Below are 17,112 nucleotides of genomic sequence, written 5' to 3'. Positions count from 1 at the left end.
GCCGACCCCCGCCCGGCCGCGCCGCCCCCGCGCGACCCTCGCGGCGCCGCCCGCCCGCGCCGCCCCGCCTCCCGCCGGCCCCGCGGCCGCGGACACCACGGGGATGGCCGGCGCCGGGGGACGGGCGGGGGCGCCCCGCCCGGACCCCGAGCCACGTGCCCCGCGGCCGCCGCCCCCACGCGCGCGCAGCGGCAGGGGGCTGCCCGCCGGGGCGCGGGGCCTGACGACCGGACCCCGGCCCGCCGCGGAGGGACTGCCCTGTGGCACGGGGTTGAGGGGGACCTGGCTGCGGGCGGGGCGTCCCTGAGTCTGCCCCCCGAAAGTGTCCCGCTGGCCCCCGTAAAGTCCCCCCAGTGGCGCCGCCGCAGGGGCCGGAGCGCGGTGTCCATCGAGCCCGCAGCGCCCTCTGCCGGCTCCACTCCAGGACGCGGCGCCCACGCGCCCGGGCTCCCCTGCACCCCGCGCCGCCCACACTCGGCTGCTGGCGCGGCCCCAGACCTGCCCTGTGCGACATCGCGCCCCATCAGCCTTGGCCCCAAACGCCTTCCTCCCGGTTCGGTCCCTGCGTCGTCTCTCTGTCCATCTAAGGATCAGTTAAGGAAAACCCACTAGGTGCCAGGCCGGATGCTGGGCACTGGGTTCTAGTCGTGGACAAGGGAGACCCCGGGCTTGGCCGCCTGGAGCTCACATCCAAGTGTGGAGCCAGACACTTGGATCCCACAGATTAAGCGAGAATTAAAACGGTCTGCTCGGGCCCAGAGCAGGGTTTGTCCTGACCGTGGCCAGGCCCATCCTGTCAGAGAGCCTTCCTAAGGGCTGGTACTGGGCTCCGACCCAGAGGTGCCCAACTTCTGCACAGCATCCCCAGCCTTTTGGCTTTTTCTGTCTGGAGAAAGGGTCTTGCCAAGGCTAGCTAGCAGGGTGAACTTGCCGTTCTGCGGTAGCTCCCCAGGTGTGGGATTAGGGGCCTGTGCCACTGCCACACTAGAGCAAGTGATTCTCTTTTTTTTTTTTCCTTTTAGTTGTAGTTGGACACAATATTTTTATGTGGTGCTGGGAATTGAACCCAGGGCGCTCTACTGCTGAGCCACAACCACAGCCCCTAGAGCAAGTTGATTCTTATTCTGAGAGATTTAAAGGAGGAGGGAAGTTGCCTCCGGCTAGATAGGAGCCTGTGCAAAGGCTCTGTGGCAGGCAGGCAGAAGCAAATAGAGTCAGGTGAGTGTGAATGGCTGGAAGGAACTGTGACTAGAACAGACAGGGGGAGGGGTGGCCAGGCTGCAGGGGTGACAGGGGGTCCCTGTCCTTCCCTCCCAGAGCACACCCCTGTGCCTGCCCTCTGTGGGCCTGCTCAGCTGCCTCACCCCACCCCCAGCCATAAGCAACCCTGGTTACCCTGCCCCCAGGCACAGAGTCTTGGGTGTGGGAGTGGAGGCAGACACTGGTTTTATTTGTGACTTGATTCTGGAAGGAACAGGACCTGCACTCTTCCTGGCTGGGTGTTCAGCTGGCCCTGGTGAGCCCAGCTCACACCAGGTCCCGGGCCCAGGCCTACTCTGGCCTGTGGCCCCCTCCTGCCTTGGGCCTTGGTCTGCATGTGGGCAGCAGGTACGGCCCGCTCCTCCCGGGCCTTCTGTCTGTGGCCAGGAGAGGCCCTCGCGCCGCGTCTTCAGTGGGCCCTGCTGCCGGCAAGGCTGTGGGGATGTCCCTCCTCCTCAGGGCCTGGGTGCCAGGACTCAGTGGCACTAGGGTGGCTTCCTCGTCTCCTTCCTTAGCAGGGAGCTGGCCACCGCCAGGGCCCCGCCCTGCACAAAGCGCACAAAGTTGTCCCCGGCCAGTGGTCCCACTGCGTACAGGCCCTCCTGGCGGGTGCTCTGGTAGGTGAAGGGGTCCACGTCGATGGGGTTCCTCTTGGCGCTCAGCGGCTGCTCGGGGTCCATGGCAAGGTCAGCGCCCGCCCCAGGGAGGAAGGAGAGGTCAGGGTGTGAGCCAATGAGGACCAGCACCAGGGAGACTGCGAACACCTGCTGGCCGCCCTGCGCATCCTGGAACACGGCCTGGCTGTCCTCCTTGAAGAGCAGGGGCCGGTGCTCCGGGAGGCTGCGGTAGCCCTGGTAGGGGCTGGGCGACAGGAAGGACTGCTCCCGCATCATCTGGTGCACCTTGTGGTACTCGGGGTACAGCATCTTGGGCAGCTGGTTGAACACCAGGCCAGGGTCGTCCACCGGCCGCCGGAAGGCGTGGACTACGGGGATGTTGTAGTGGCGGGCAAAGAGCACGGCGTCGGCGGCGGACAGCCCCGCGCCCACGATGAGGACCGGGTCCGAGGCCGGGGTCACGACCCCCTTCCGCGTGGCCGCCTCCAGGGCTGACAGGTCGTGATGCACAAAGGGCAGGTCCTCCCCGGGGATGCCCAGCCGGGCCGGGCTGTCAAACGTGCCCGTGGCCAGGACCACGTTGTGAGTCCACAGCGAGAAGGGCCGCTGGCTCTGGTCCTTGGTGGTCAGGAAGCCGCTCACCTGGAACAGGGGGCTCGGGCCCGGGGCCCCGGGGACACTGGGCTCAGGGGCCCCCCACTGCACACTCGTGACCACGGCACCAGAAATGAAGTTGTGGCTCAGCCCCTTCTTGACCACATAGTCCCTGTAGTAGCGGGCAATGTCCCCAGCTGTAGCTCGGCTGTTGCGAAGACCCCTGTGGGAGGACGTGGGGCAGGTGTCAGAGCAGGGACTGCCGTCCAGGGTGGGCAGGGTGTGACCAGCATGGTGGTGTCAGGCCCTGGAGCTGGCGGCGGCTGTGCCACTCACCCGCCGTAGGGCTGGGCGGGGCGATTTAGCCTCCGGAAGCCTCAGTGTCCCCTTCTGTGAAGCACAGCTGCAGGGGCACCTGGTGGGGCTGGGGCCTCCAGAGCCAGCTGCCTGGGTCCTGGTGCTGGCTCTGGTGCTGCTTAGTGTGCCAGAAACACCTGTGCCTCAGTGTCCTCTCGCGAAACAAGAGTGACCGTAGCCACAGGACCTGATAAACCAAGAGCCTAGAGCCAACCGGCTGGCCTCCACCAGGACCCCAGGGGATGATGGTGTTCCCTGGAAGCGTGCTTCGGCCGGGCACCGCGAAGCTCAGGGGCAGGCAGGCGGCTCTGCACAGCTGGCGGCCAGGAGTGGGTTGCCCCTGGACGCGGGGCTCCGGGGAGGGCTCTGTGGGGCTGCTGGGGCCTGCGCAGCCGTGCTGGGTGAGCTGGGCGCTCCTGGGGAGGCCGTCTCAGTTTAAAAGCGACCCACCCCCCTCTGGAGGAGCCAGGGCAGCTTCACATCTTCCTTGCTCCTGGAGCCTGTCCCCTTTCCTGGAGCAGAGGCTGTGGGGCAAGCGTGGCCCCTGGCCTTGGTGTCCCTGCTGCCTGACTTTAGGTGGCGTCATCTACCCAGCTCATGGACCTCTGGCTGAGGATGACCTGAATCTGGACCTGACTGGCTAAGTGCCACCAGCGTGGCAGGGACTGACCACCCCCAGGCCACGGAGCCAGCGCAGCCCGCCTGGCTGCCCCGAGACTTGAAGCCTGGGACTGACTTCCTCCCTCTCGCCCTCCTCTCTGTGACGGAGACCTGTCCAGGTTGCTCTCAGCGGGGCTTTGGCAGCACACTGGACAGAGTCAACGCTCCGTGGCAGGCCGTGTGTTGGTGGCCGTGGCAGCATGACTAGGGAGGGGCGAGCGGGTTGGGGTTCTGCGGGCTCCTGGTGAGGGGCGCTGCGCCACTGGGTCCTCCCTGTGGAATTCTCACCACACGATGCTGACTTCGAAAGTGGGACCTAAAGGGCGTGTCTGCAGGTGGGCCTTAAGCTCCCTCCACCTCACTACTGTCCTCCTGACCCTGCAGGGTGGAGTCCATGCCTCCGGGCCTGCTGGGCAGGAGATGCCCCCCGCAGCCTGGGGAGAGGAGGCAGCCCCACCTGCAGGGTGGACCCCACCCCGTGGGACCCTGCAGCAGCTTCAGGGCCGGGACGTGTTTGTTCCACGATTCCCCTGCTACGCCAGGGTGGCGGGAGGGCCGTGGGGTCAGGACGGAGCAGGAAACCAGATGGGGGAAGAGACCCCCTTCCAGGTGGGACAGGCCTGGTGGAGGGGTGGGACTGGGGGTCCCTTTTCTCCATCTAAACATCCTGTGGGGTGGTGACGCTCCCAAGGCTGTCATTTAGGAGGAGTCTCTCCCACAGCTGACCTGGGGTGCCAGGCTGGGCTGGGTGAGGAGGGGCAGAGGTGAGGGCAGGGCCCGGGCACCCTCGAGGCCGGCCGCCACGGGACGCAGGTCGGGACGCAGGTCGGGGGTCTTGCATCAGGACCCAGGACACGGGGGGTCGGGGAGCCCAGACCCACTACCCACTCCTCTTTTCGGGGTCTCCGCCACCCTTCCCTGCTCCTGGCCTCGGGTCCCCGCCCGGGCACTGCGGGCTGCCCACCTGCGCTTCTTCTGCAGCCAGTCCTTGACCTGCAGGTCAGGAAGCCCCATCCACTGGCCTTGACTCAGGGTCACCATGGAGCCTTCGATGGACTGTGTGGAGAGGGGTCTTTAGGCCCGGGCCTCGCAGGCCGACCCGCTGGGGAGGAGGAGAGGGACGTGGGGGAAGGGGACGAGAAGTAGTGAGGAGGACAGGGAGGGAGTGGCCCCAGCCCCGCAGCAGCTCAGCCCGCCCGGCCACTCACATGCCAGGCCCCGCCCGGGAGGTTCCGGCCCAGGACCACGTGGGGGATGGCTCTCTGCTTCTCCTGCCTCCAGGTGAGGACGGATTCCAGGTTGCCCCCGAAGTCTGTGTCCGGGCGCAGGAGGGCATCGAAGAGAAGGGCCACGGGACTCTGGCAGCGGCCTTCGAGGCCTTCCGAGAGGTAGTCCAGGTCCTGGAAAGGGGGCAGGGCAGGGGGCTGCTGGGGCAAGGCAGGGCCTCTCCCCAGAGCCTCCGGCCGGGAGGAAAGTGGGACTGGGCTGGCCACTTCCCTGAGGCTGGGGGACTTGGTCTTATGGGGATTGTTGGGGACTCTCACTACAGGGTTTCTCCAGCAGCCCAAGGCCCGGGGGCACGGGCCGAGCGGGAGTCTAGGGGGCACTCCAGCAGCTGCCTGGCCCTGGGTTCCTACCCTGAGAGCCGGTCAGGGAATCCTGGGAGATGCTGCCCCTAAATGGAAAGTCCCACAGTGGACACTGGCCTGTGGGTATTGCCAAACCCAGTGTCTCGGGTCCCCCGGAGTGAGACCATCTTCTCCACCCATGAACGACATCAAGGGACTGGTGACTGATCGATTTGGAGGTTCCAGGGGTTGAACCCGGGGGCACTCCACTGCTGAGCTGCGTCCCCGGCCCTTTATATTTTTTGAGCGAGGGTATCGGCAAGTTGCAGAAGCTGGCCTGGAACTTGTGAGCCTCTTGCCTCAGCCTCCCAGGAGCTGGGACTCCAGGTGTGCACCTGTGTGCCCGGCTAGTTCTCCCGGACTCGTGTCCTGGAGAGGGCACTCTGAAACACCTGGACCCCGCTCAGCGGTCACACTCCTGTCCTCAACTCCAAGTTGGGGTGGGCGAGGCCTGGAGGGCGGTGGCTGCCTGGAGAGGGGTGGGGAGGGCAGCCGCCCTGAAGCGGGCAGGTGCAGGGGGGAGGGAGAGTGGGGCCCAGATGGACACGGGGTGGGTCCTAGTTCTCCGTGGCTGAACTGAGCATTGGAACGTGTCACAGCGTCTCTGGCCTCACCCCGCTGTGACAACGAGGCTAGTCACAGACGCGGCCGACCATTCCCAGGGAGCATTCCCTGTCTGAGGGCCACGGCCTAGTTGTGGTCAGACGGCTCACGTGGCCTCTGTGGGTCCTGCAGCTGTCCCTGGCTTGTCTGCCATGACGCCGTGTCTGCCGCTGGTCTCCTTCCCCCCCACACACACTTGGGTTTTCCTTGGGAAAGCTGCGGTGTCCTCCTGAGACCGTGGGCCCCCCAGCCCTGGCCGCACGGGCCTGGCCCACCTGGTCCAGGATGGAGACCCCCGGAGCCTCCGCCAGCTTCCTCTGCAGCAGCGGGTGTGGGTGGACGGCATCTGGTCTCACATAGGGGATGTGGCCCGAGAGCAGGTAGGACAAGCAGATGCCGGAGGGGCCGTTGCCTGTGGAGACAGGATAGGTCAGAGAGGGCAGCCGAGCAGTCACTGACCGTGTACCAGGTATTATACCCACAGCTTTGAACACTGCTGCCACCGTGCACTGACTTTAGTGACGGAAATGCCGTCCTTTTTCTCATTTTCTACTTGGGGCACAGAGAGGGTAGGTAACTTCCCTGTGGTTACACAGCTTTCAAGTAGATGAGCTGTGATTCAAACCCAGCCCAAGAACGATCAGGGAGCCTGTGATGAGCGAGAGCTTCTGAGGTCGCTGAGAACTCGAGCAGCTGCCTGGTGCATCAGGAGTGAGCAGCACACTCGCTGCCCGCTACTCGCCCTGGGCGTGAGCTTGCAGGGGTGGCCTGAGGAGGGGTACAGACCCCAGGTGGGGCCCCCTGATCTGAATGGATGCTCTCGGCATCTCCCCCCGCCCCAGTCTCTCCGGCCTCTTCTAATTGGCCGATGGCAGAATGCTGCCGGGAACCTGGGGGCTGCGGACATCCCCTCCTTCAACCTGATCTCCCATCCCCTGTCATGGGAACCAAGTGCCAGGGCTCTGTGTCCCTGTGTGGGCACCTAGGACAGTGGCACAGGTTTCGGCCGCCCCCATAGTTCCGTGTCTGTGGCCCCAGCCTCCCGTGGAGCAAGGGCGCAGGGGGCGTCTATATGGTGCCCAGAAGCTTGCCGCACGCACTTGGTGGCTTCAAGACAGCCGCGGTCCTGGGAGTGCCCGCCCTGCCAGGTGACACTCACCAATGATGACGACAGGGACGGGCTCCAAGCTGCTGGCGCTGAAGTGGTCCCTCCTTGAAGAGCTCATGGCTGGGGCAGCCGGCTGCAGGCAGAGAGGGCGGCCCACCTGGTGGTCAGGCTGGCGCCCAGGCCCTTCTCAGCTACGAGGTGGCCCCTCGCCAGGCGACTCCCCTTCTCCCTTCCCTCCTCACCCACAGGTCGCCGCAGGACAGGCCCTGGCCATCCCGCAGCTGCCTCTCCCCGAGGCCCACAGCCGCGGAAGCCTCGTGTCTCTGTCCCGAGGCCCAGCACCCGCCCTGGCCTCCCAGGCCCTCAGCGTAGCCCAGTGGGATTCGGAGTCACGGGCTTTGGGGAGCTGCTTCCCAGCTGTGACAGTGAGCCTATCCGAGACCTCGCTGAGCCCCAGTCTCCCATCTGTAAAGTGGGAAGGAGAGTCCCCAGCTCAGGGCCCTGAGGAACGGCAGGGTAAGGTACCAGAGCGCCTGCTCAGGCCCTGGGTAGGCTGCACTGGAGCTTACCGCCTGCTGCGGGACCCAGTGAGACCGGGCCCTGGAGTAGTGTGGCTGGAGAAGGTGGTCGCTGGGGCAGCGGCGCCCCCTGCTGGTCCTCTGTCCACTCACAGGACCCCAGCCGTTCTGAGAGCTGCAGGACCCCAGGGGCTTCAGACCATCTGCCCCAAGTCCCCCAAACCAGTGGGCAGCGGCTGCAGCCTCAGCCTCACCCAGCCTGCCCAGACCCCTGCCGTCCGGAGGCCCACCCAGCTGGGTGAGGGAAGTGGGCATTTGGCCTTCCACGCATTTCCCCTTTTCCACGTCCCGCCCATGGGACCGATAGCACGGTTATCAACCCATCGCGCAGCTGTGGAGTGGGGCTCGGCACGTGGCAGAAGCCGCTCAGTGGACTTGGCTTTCAAACCCAGCGCTAACTGGCACCGCGGCTCTGCCTGTGGCCCCAGGCCCCTGGGCCCTCCCTGGAGGATGCCCGCCAGGCTGATGGACCCTTGGCTTGCACACTGTCGGGGGAAGAGTCGGGGCAGGTGCAGGGCCAGGGCCACGCAGAGTGGTGGGGCCTGGGCCTGCAGAGCCCTTTCAGAGGAGGCAGAAATCCGGGTGTTTGGGTGACTTCTCTGGTCAGGAAGAGCAGGCAACCCACACGCCCCATGTAAACCCTTCCCAGCCCACAGAGCACAGCCAGGGGCAGCACGTAGGAACACCCATGTCCACGGGCAAGCTGACCTGGAGAGGAGCTGGGCATCACCCCATGGTGACAGCACCTGACCCCACCGTTCTCTGCAGTATGCAGGGAGCTTGCACTAAGTGACAGCTCTCTGTGCCCTTGGCAGCCTGAGCAGTGGGCCTTGCAGGCAAGAGGACATGCCCAGTAGCTGGCCACGGGTTTGGGGCTCTCAGTCCCTGAGAATGGGCTTGGTCTCAGCTGGGTTTGGGCCCAGAGAGCCTCCCTGTCCCGTCCAGGTAGGCCCTGTGTCCCCAGAATCTGAGACCTCTTGCCTCTCCCAGGACAGAAGTGGCCTTTTCCATACGGAGGCCCTGTGCTGTCTCCAGCACAGGGAGAAGATTTGGGGGCGGCACCCCCGGTGATGGTGATGGTAATTATTACAAACAACTAGCATTTCTATACCGCGTGGAGTTGGTGGGGCGCCGAGCCTGCCCCCACCCGTACATGTTCACGGATTGGACCTTGTGTGTGCGCCTCCGGGGCTGGAACCCGGGAGCTCGCGCCAGGCAGGCCCAGCCCGACTGAGTCTCTGTTTGGAGTGTGGTCAGGTCCTCTTACAATCACGCCCATGTGACAGATGGGGAAACTGAGGCCCGGGGAGCTTCTCACGGCCCATTACAGTTTGCGAGAGGAGGGTGCCGCAGCTCTCACGGGCTCAGCTGGATTTGAGCCAGGCGGCCGATCCACAGCCTCTGGGTGTTCCCCGCAGCGGGCTGGCTCTCGCCAGAGAGCCCTCAGTCTGGCAGGTGCTCTCTGTCCCTGTTGCCCTGCGGCGCTGCCCAGTGCCTGCTGCAGGGAGGGACGCTCAGTGCTGGGCTGTCGCAGCTCCCAGATTTCTGCTCTGAGGGACAGCTTCTCTCCAGCCACCAGCACCAGGTGTGTCCAGAGCCTTGGAGACCCGGGCTGCAGTTCCCAGAGGGCATGGTCCCCCTCGCTCAGGGCCTCTGCCAATGGCCCCGGGGTTCCTCCCGCCTGTCTTCACTGTCCCCGGAGCACCAGCAACAGAGAGCGCTTCCTACCCCTCACCCCCTTTAACTCCCTTCTCAGAAGAGGAAGCAGGCTCCGGGGCCCCCAGATGCGTGCGCCAGCCTGCGCCCCCAGCCACCCCCACTTCTCTGGGATTCTGTGCTCCGCAGGCAGGCGCTGGCAGGAGTCCCCATTCCCGGAGGACAAGGGACCTGCTTCCCTCCTCTCCCTTCGCAGGGCCAGAGGCGCTGATTACTGCCAGGCGCCTGAACAGAAGCTTCTGGATGCCACACACATGAGGTCACCACCCAGGGGCTGGACCCAGAGGTCACTTCCTGTTCAGATGATACAGGATGTCCCAAAGTCCGGAGCGGAGCAAAGCCCTCACTCACACCCTTGCACAGCTCCGTGCTGCAGGCTGACAAGGGACCTTCAGGTGTCAACTGTCCCAGCCCCTTTTGTGCTCCTTGGTTGTGGCGTTGGAACGATCCACTTTTAATACTATCTTCGTCCCTCTGGCTCAAGATGGCAGATTTGGATGGGAACAGTGAACTCTAAAAGTTGATTATTTAAATTTCACGAAAAGCAGATTAGTATAAGAGGAATGGAAATAGTTGTTCCTCAAACCATATTTCTGTTTGCAGCGTTGGTACCTCGGGGCACGGGACTCTGGGACCCGGTGCGGCTGCATTTTGGGATCCTCTGGTGGCCCTTGGCCCCTTTGACTTTGACAGCACCTGCACTGGGTTTCCTCAGCCCCACCCCACAGAGCAAGGGACTGAGGCGGGAGGAGGTGGCCTGGCCCAGGTCACCAGGAATGCCCACACACACGTCCAGTTCTGCCCCTTGACCCTGCCCAAGTGAGGACGAGTCCCCTCTTCAGCAAAGCCGCAGGTAATAGTGACATCAAGAAAGGGACATGAGATCCTGGGGGTGAGGATGAGGAGGTACACTGTCCCCAAGTGCTACCTGTGCTCCATTACCGGAGCCCTCACCCCGCCAGCCGAGCGCCTCCCTTGGGCCCACCCCCTCTCCCAGCGTCATCTCAGTGAGAAGCCAAGTCCCTGGGTCTCCATGGCTCTACCGCACCTGACCGGCAGAGGTGGGGACCCCAGGGCGGCACTAGCCTGGCCCCGGGACTCCGCAGCAAGCCAGCTGGCCACGCCTCTTTCGTGCCAAGAGCAGAGACTGGGCTGGGATGGCTGGAGTGGGCCGGGGCCCTGGCAGCTGTTGGGCGGGGGGCCAGGTACCTGGCCATGGGCATGGCCTGAGGAGCCGGGGCCCCCTGCTGGGGAGAATCACACCGGGCCTCTGCTCTGGGCCACCTGGGACTCTGCCTGGGACTCTGCCTGGCTCCTTGAGGCTGGCCACCCCTGCCCCCTGCACCAGGAGGGCCCACCCCAAGCCTGGCCCAGGCCACTCACCTGGCGGTCGTGGGTGGAGGGAAACGGGGGCCCGGGAGGACAGACGCTGGGAGGGCTGGGGTCACCGCGCTCACCGAGGAAGCTGCAGGCCCATCACCACCCTGGGCTCCAGAGGCTGTGCGGCCAGGGGGAAGCCAGGGTATTTCACCGGGCGGGAGGAGGCGGTCCGGGAGGTGGGCGGGGCCGGGAAAACCACTTTCATAAGCGTGAGTCAGCAGGGGCCCGGGGTGAACGAACTTGCCCCTGGGCCGGCTTAAAGGGCCCCTGCTGGGCCTCCGCCAGGGGGCAGTGGGTGGCCCTCCCCCAGGCCATCCCAGGAGCCTGGACTGAGACTCAGTCCTGAGGGAAGGACCTTGTCCCCTGGAGGAACCCACCTGGCTGTTTCCCAGGAGCCCCAGACAGCTCTGCCGAGTCCACTTAACCCATCGCCCCTTTAATAGGAGAACACACCCCAGGTCCCTCCCTCCACCTGGACCCCACTGCACGCCTCGGCACCCCCGGTCCAGCTGGTCCTGCTAGGACCCCAGATCTGCCGCTTCCCGGCTGAGGGGCTCTGGACAAGCTGCCTCAAGACTGAGCCTCAGTTTCCCCACCCAAAAAACGGGCTGAGAGAGTGGGGCAGGCTGTCTGCTCTTACTTCCCTGCACCCGGGGGGCGCAGCCTGGGCTTCCCATTCAGCACACAGCACGTGGCCCACAGACCTGGGGACACACACAGTCACACCACTGTGACGTTGTCAGTGTCACTGTTGCCTCAGCCTCCTCTCTGCCACCATTGACTGGGGGCTGCAGGTGCCACCAGGGCTGGGTCCAGTGGGGGGGGGGTGCAAACTTCAAGGGGAAGCAAGAAGCTCACCTCACCAACCAAGAAATGATAGTCTGATTCAACTTCTAAAAGTCAAAATGAACGCAGAAGAGTCAGGACGAGCAGAAGGTTAACGTTTTAAACAAAGGCCGGGGGTGCGGGGGCGCGTGCCAGCTCAGAGCCCAGTGCAGGAGGGAGAGGGGAGATCGGGGCTGCCCTGCTGTCTTAAGGTTTTGTTGCTTTTAAAACAAAATTTGTTTCTTATATTTTTCATGAATTTTGATTCTTAAAAGCGCCACAGGAGCACAGGACGCGCCTTGGTGTTCTCCAAATTTTAGGTGCCCCTCCTCCGGGTCCTGGATGCAGGCCTACCTGGGAGTGGTGAATGACGGGAAGCCACAGCCCGCAGGGGAGGCAGAGGCGGGTGAGTGGGAAGGGCTGGCGGCACCGGGGCCAGGGAGGAGGTCGCTGGCTGAGCCCAGGGCCAGGGTCTCCAGGGCCGCTGAGCGCAGCCAGGCCTGAGCTCCATCTTGCCTCTTCCGTCCTCCCCGGGCTCCAGGGCCCAGACCTTTGCCCAGGGAAGCAGCCTGGTGTTTGAATGCTCTCTTGTCCCTGGTGTGAAGTTCCTGGTCTGTTTTGAATGAGGAGTCACACTTTCTTTGCACCTTGGAGGGTGCAGGCTGCCCCGGGCTCAGTCCCCACGGGCTTGGGGAGCTCCTGCCAGGCACCGGCTCCCGTGGAGCCTGTCTTACTAAGAGTGATCCTGTCCTCCTGGCACGCGGGTGGCCGTGACCCTTGGGGCAAGATGACAGTGCCCAGGAGAGGGGCCTCAGCTCCCCTGCAGGCTTCTGTCCCTACTGTGTGACCTGGGAGGGAGACATCCCTCGGTGGTTCTCTGTTCTAGCCGTGGCTTATGACCAAACCCCGACACTTTGAAGGTGTACCTCTCCACCCCAGGCCTGCACGGGCGTCGGCACACCGCGGGAGCCCACGGGAGCCCACGGGAGCCCACGGGAGCTGGCAGGCATGCAGTGGCATGGACGCCTCCTGATCACCGGCCTGCCCGGCAGCGCCTCAGGTCTCCACGGCCCAGGTCCACCACACCTCAGGGGTCTGGGAGGGGCAGAGACGCCCCCAGGAGCAGGGGCTCTCCCATGGAGTGTCCAGGCTGGCGGGGGTGAGGCTGAGTCTTGGGGAGGCCTTGCAGGTCTTGAAGGAGAGCCCAGCCCGGGAGGGGCAGCCTCCCTGGACCCTGGCCTGGTTTCCTGCAGACCTGCCCCCCTCCCCCGCTGGCCCTGACCCCTTATCTGGATTTTGCTGAGTCGGAGAGTTTGCGGATGGGGTGATTGTGGGGGCAAAGGTGGACTTTCTTCCCGTTGCCTGTTTACCTGCAGGTGGTTATTGGGAACAGAGTTACTGAGTTGTCTTTGGAGACCTCGGAGAAAATAAAAACAGATAGTGTCCAAAGTCGGCCCAAGGGGCACCGGTCAGAGGGGTGCTGGAAGGGGAGAGCCTCGGGACGGTCCGGGGCCTGGACCCGCCTTGTGTCCTGCTGGGCCTCGGGCTCGGGAGGCTGCGGAGCGTGCCAAGCACCGGGCCACATTGGGCTGTGTGGCAGGGGGCCCCGGGGGGCCGTGGGGGGCGCAGGCGCCCAGGGAGACTGGACTTCAGCCCCCGAGAAATAGCTGCTGGAAGCCTGCGCCCGCCCCTTGCCCACTGGCACCAGAGTCTACCTCTCCGTGCCCTGGGTGCCAGGCCCCGGCGGCCTGTTTTCGGGCGCTTCTCGCTCTCAGGGTGAAACGCACAGGACGGGCGGAGGGCTCCTGTGAACAGCCGGGTGTCTCTTGTTATGGGCGAGTGGCGGGGGCCTGGGCTCAGCAGAACCTGACGGGAACCGACATCGCCCCCCTCCCTTCCCGCTGGAGCGCTCCAAGCTGCACCTGGGCTCCCCTGGCCTCCAGGGAGGCCCTGGCCGGGCGCTGTCCCTGCTGCTGACACAGTGAGACACCACGACGGGCAGCAGGATGCCCGTGGTGTCCTAGGAGCCCCCTCGACGCCCCACGGTGTCCCCAGTGGCTGGACAGGGTGTCCCAGGAGAGGCGCCTGCCCTCTGAGCCTCAGTTTCCCCACCTGAGCGCCGTGCGCCACGTGGAGCAGGCAGGGTGACCGCAGGCCTGGCTTGCCAACAGGCCGGGGTCAGCTGCTCACTGCATTGGGCACTGCGGCCCCCCTGGGTCTCTCCTCAACCCCCTGTGGGTGGCTTTGAGGGTCCTCACACTGAATCAGACCCCGATGAACTCCTCCATTTCTCTCTCCCCTGGGAATCCCAGAACCTCAGAGTGACTCCTCTTGCCTCTTGCTACCTCCCTTCTCTTTTCTGTCCCTCTTTGGCCTTTTCCTCAACCAGGGGCTCCCACGGCTCTGCTACTGCTGGGCACCTCCAGGTACTGGGCACTGGGAAACACAAAGGCGGTTCAGAGAGGCTCATCTCAGGCCTGAGGTCACACAGCGTTGAGCAGCAGAGCTGGGGCTTGAACCCAGGACGGCAGCTGCAGAGCTGGAAACTTCCAGGAGAAAGGTACAGATCGAGGGAACAAAGGGAGCCCGTCCCTGACCAGGCACAACCGCACGGCGAGCAGGTCTCGGGGCCACACGGCCAGAGCACCACTCGGTGGCTTCATGGTGCATTTGATCCGCACCCCGGGTCCAGGGAGGCGGCAGGTCTGCTGTTGTCCCCATTCTACAAGCGAGGACACGGAGGTCCTGGGCATGTCAGACACACCAAGTCGCAGTGGGGGCGCCGGGCGGTGACCTGCCCTGCCCCACTTGGGCAGGAGCAGACAGGCCCATCCAGCTCTGTTGTGGGAGCTAATATTTGTCCAGGGCCACGCTGTTTACAAAGTCCTTCGACACATGGTCTCATCGATCCCCCAGCAACCCGGAGAGCTGGGCAGGTTTCCAGTAACACTTCCCTCTACCCGTGGAGAGGCCCTGGGGAGTCGCCCAGGCCAGACTCCTGGAGCAGGGAGGGGGTCAGACTTCCACCTGCCCCAGAGGACAGCAGCCAGCACCGACTGTCGTGGGGCTTCTGGGGAGACTGCCAACCCTGGGGACCAGGGCCTGCCCGGCGGCTGGGGAGGTCGGAGCCTTGGGAGGAAGGAGCAGGGCGTCTGCACAGGGGGCGGCCGGGCAGCCACATCCTCGGGTTCCCTGTGTCTCCCTTTTCCTTAACGATCCCGGGAGCCTCTGTGGGACTGCTGTCCCGAGTGGGTGGTGAGCGCCCAGGCCCGGGGGTGTGCGAGGCTTTCGCTGCGGTCAGTCGGGCCAGGATTCCAGTTCTGCACTTTCAGCTGTGTGATTTGGAGCAAGTGGCTTGGCCTCTCTGAGCTCCTTGGCTGTGACAAGGGAACTGTGACACCTACTTTGTCCCCACAGCACATCCCCCCCAATCAACGGAGGTTCTGGAGGGTGTTGGGCCCAGTCTCCCCCCTGGGCTGGGTGCTGCTGGGCGCAGGGGGTGTCACTCCTGCCCTAGCTGGAGCCGAGGGCCTCTGTCCTCAGGGCTGGCATGGAGGGCCACCTAACCACGCCCCACCCAGCCCATCTTCCTGCAGGTCACAGTCGCTCTGCCATGGCAGGAACAGACGTGGGGGCCAACAGCATCGTCAGAGGAGCCTGGCCACTGGGACAGCAGGGCCACTTTGACCCCAAGAGCCCCGACTCCACCAGCCGGAGGGGGTCTCGTGGTCACCTTGCTCATACTACGTGGCAGGATGAGCCTGCGGCTCTCCGGGGTCTGTGACATTGGCTCTGACCCGAGGAGGACCCAGCGTTTATTCCCTCCCTCTTTCTGAGCAGGCCTTGCTGGGGCCTGGGCTCCAGTCTTAAGGGACGAGTCCTAAGGGGAAGCCCCAAGCAAGAAGTGGCTGCAGTGAACAGGGCGACGTCCCTGTGGCGTGGGCGCTGATGTTGAGGGCACCCCGAGCCACTTCATGACCACCACAGGGAAGCCTTCGGTCCACCCCGGAGCCCAGAGAGGAAGGTCGCCGGCCTTCAGAGCAAGCAGCAAGGGCCGGACGCAGTGATCCCAGCCACTCCAGAGGCTGATGCACGAAGATGGCAAGTTGGAGGCCAGCCTCAGTGACTTAGGAGGCCCTAAGCAACTTAGTGAGACTTTGACCCAAAATAAAAAATTTGAAGACTGGGCCCGTGGCCGAGTGGTGGAGCGCCAGGGTTTAATCCTAACCTAACCCTGACCCTGACCCTGACCAAGAAGCAGCAAGGAAACCAGACAGCAGATCGAGGCCTGGATTGAAGGCGAGTCCCAGGGGTGGGCCTGGGGGTGGGACGGGAGAGGACTGGGGTGGGGACCTAGAGGGATGGCCGGCGGCGCTGAAGGACTTTACAGGGGTTTTTAAACCCAGATTTCTGATACTGTTCTATAATAAACAACTGTTGAGTCCAAGCAGTTCAGGGGACGGGTCTCTGTGTACGGTGACGCCCACGCACAGGGCCCCGGCCACAGGAGGGGCTCAAGGACTAATGGGTCCATTCACCTTGTTGCTTCCAGACTTTTCTGGTTTAGTCCTTAACATCTGGGCTTCTGATGGACAGGCCTTCCAGGTAAAGCTGGTGACAACAGCCCTGGCAGAGGGAGGAGGGAAGGACCCTGTCTAGGAGTCAGAGGCTCTGGGTCACATCTCAGCTGTGGAACTGGTTATCTGTGTCCCTTTCCGGGACCTCCCTGCAGCTCTAGGCCGCTGGTCGCCTGGCAGCTCCCTGGGAAGTGATGGGGCCCCCTCCCGGGGTCCCCTCCCTCCCTCACCCCCTGGGCATTCGCACGCTGGGCCCAGAGATGCGCTCCCGTGGCACCTGAGACTTCCTAGACACCAGGCTGCCCTCCACCGGGAGTCCACCCCCTGCGCTCGCCCAAACCTCTGCGCTGTCCTGACATCGGCTCGCGCCTGAGAACCGTGTCCACAGGACAGGATGGTCCACCCACCCAAGGCCCCTGTCTCCACTGTCCTCCAGACCAGTGTGTAGGCTCAAGACGGAGGGAAAGTCCTGTGGCCTGCGCTCCCTGGGAGCCTCGGGGGCCGCTCTTTCCTACTGTCTCCTAGTCCTGACGCAGAGGCTGGAATTCTGCCTGGAAGGGCCTCGGCCTGGGAGCTGGAGTTTTGGCACCTGGACTGGTTTGTCCCTGTCCTTGAGGGTCCTGCAGTAGCACTGAGAGCGAGTGCCCAGGTCCCCCACGTGTGGGAGTGCAGTGCAGAGCTGGTCCAGGCTGCCCGGGCTGTCTGACCAGGGCCTCTCCTGACAAGCTGGGACCCGTCCGGCTCTGCCCTGCCAGCGCGGCCTGGGCGCCCCGCGCCTATCGAGCTGTTTTCTCTCTGGCATCCAGGTCTCCTGCCCCTTGGTCCCTTTTACTTTTTGTCTCCTGTGTTACTAAAAACAACCCTGTTTACTGCCCTTATCAGGCTGTGCACACCCTGGGCCTTGCCTTCCAGGCCAGGGGAGGTCGCTGACCTGCCCTGCGGTCCTGGGAGCCAGGCCTCTCCTGGGAACGGCTGGGAGCAGCTGGCCTCCACTTCCGGGCAGAGGACAATGGGCCCGAACACCTGGAGGTTCCAGGAAAAGCGCCCCAGGGCTTGGGCTCCGTGAAGGACGTGGGAAGCTGCTGGGCCACAGGCTCCAGAGACTCTTCCAGACTCAGCCTTAGGTCCCGCCCCCCCCACTCCAGGGGCTGCTGCCCTCAGGCCCCGAGGACCTGACAGGGGCACTGCCTGGGCTCTCACTGCCGTCCC

The 17,112-nt window shown here is 64.5% G+C and overlaps 1 protein-coding gene across 3 annotated transcripts; it reads right to left on the bottom strand.

Moving 5' to 3' along the window:
* Window positions 1–1,429: 1,429 nt before the first annotated feature.
* Window positions 1,430–10,644, bottom strand: Osgin1 (oxidative stress induced growth inhibitor 1). 3 transcript variants are annotated; one of them, XM_005335461.5, is made up of 6 exons: window positions 10,505–10,644; window positions 6,879–6,960; window positions 5,995–6,131; window positions 4,697–4,888; window positions 4,453–4,544; window positions 1,430–2,694 (listed from the first exon to the last, which is right to left on the bottom strand). In XM_005335461.5, the coding sequence occupies exons 2-6, from the start codon at window positions 6,943–6,945 to the stop codon at window positions 1,746–1,748; spliced, it is 1,437 nt and encodes a 478-aa protein (XP_005335518.1). In that variant the 5' UTR covers window positions 6,946–6,960; window positions 10,505–10,644; the 3' UTR covers window positions 1,430–1,745. The 3 variants fall into 3 exon arrangements, with proteins under 3 accessions (XP_005335518.1, XP_040135521.1, XP_040135524.1); XM_040279587.2 differs by having other exon boundaries at window positions 6,879–6,996; window positions 10,505–10,643; XM_040279590.2 differs by lacking the exons at window positions 4,453–4,544; window positions 10,505–10,644.
* Between the last annotated feature and the right edge of the window lie 6,468 nt (window positions 10,645–17,112).

Source organism: Ictidomys tridecemlineatus, chromosome 15 (assembly GCF_052094955.1).
Source record: "Ictidomys tridecemlineatus isolate mIctTri1 chromosome 15, mIctTri1.hap1, whole genome shotgun sequence".
NCBI lineage: Eukaryota > Metazoa > Chordata > Mammalia > Rodentia > Sciuridae > Ictidomys > Ictidomys tridecemlineatus.
Note: the sequence above shows the minus strand (reverse complement) of the source record. Positions and strands in the feature narration are given on the sequence as shown.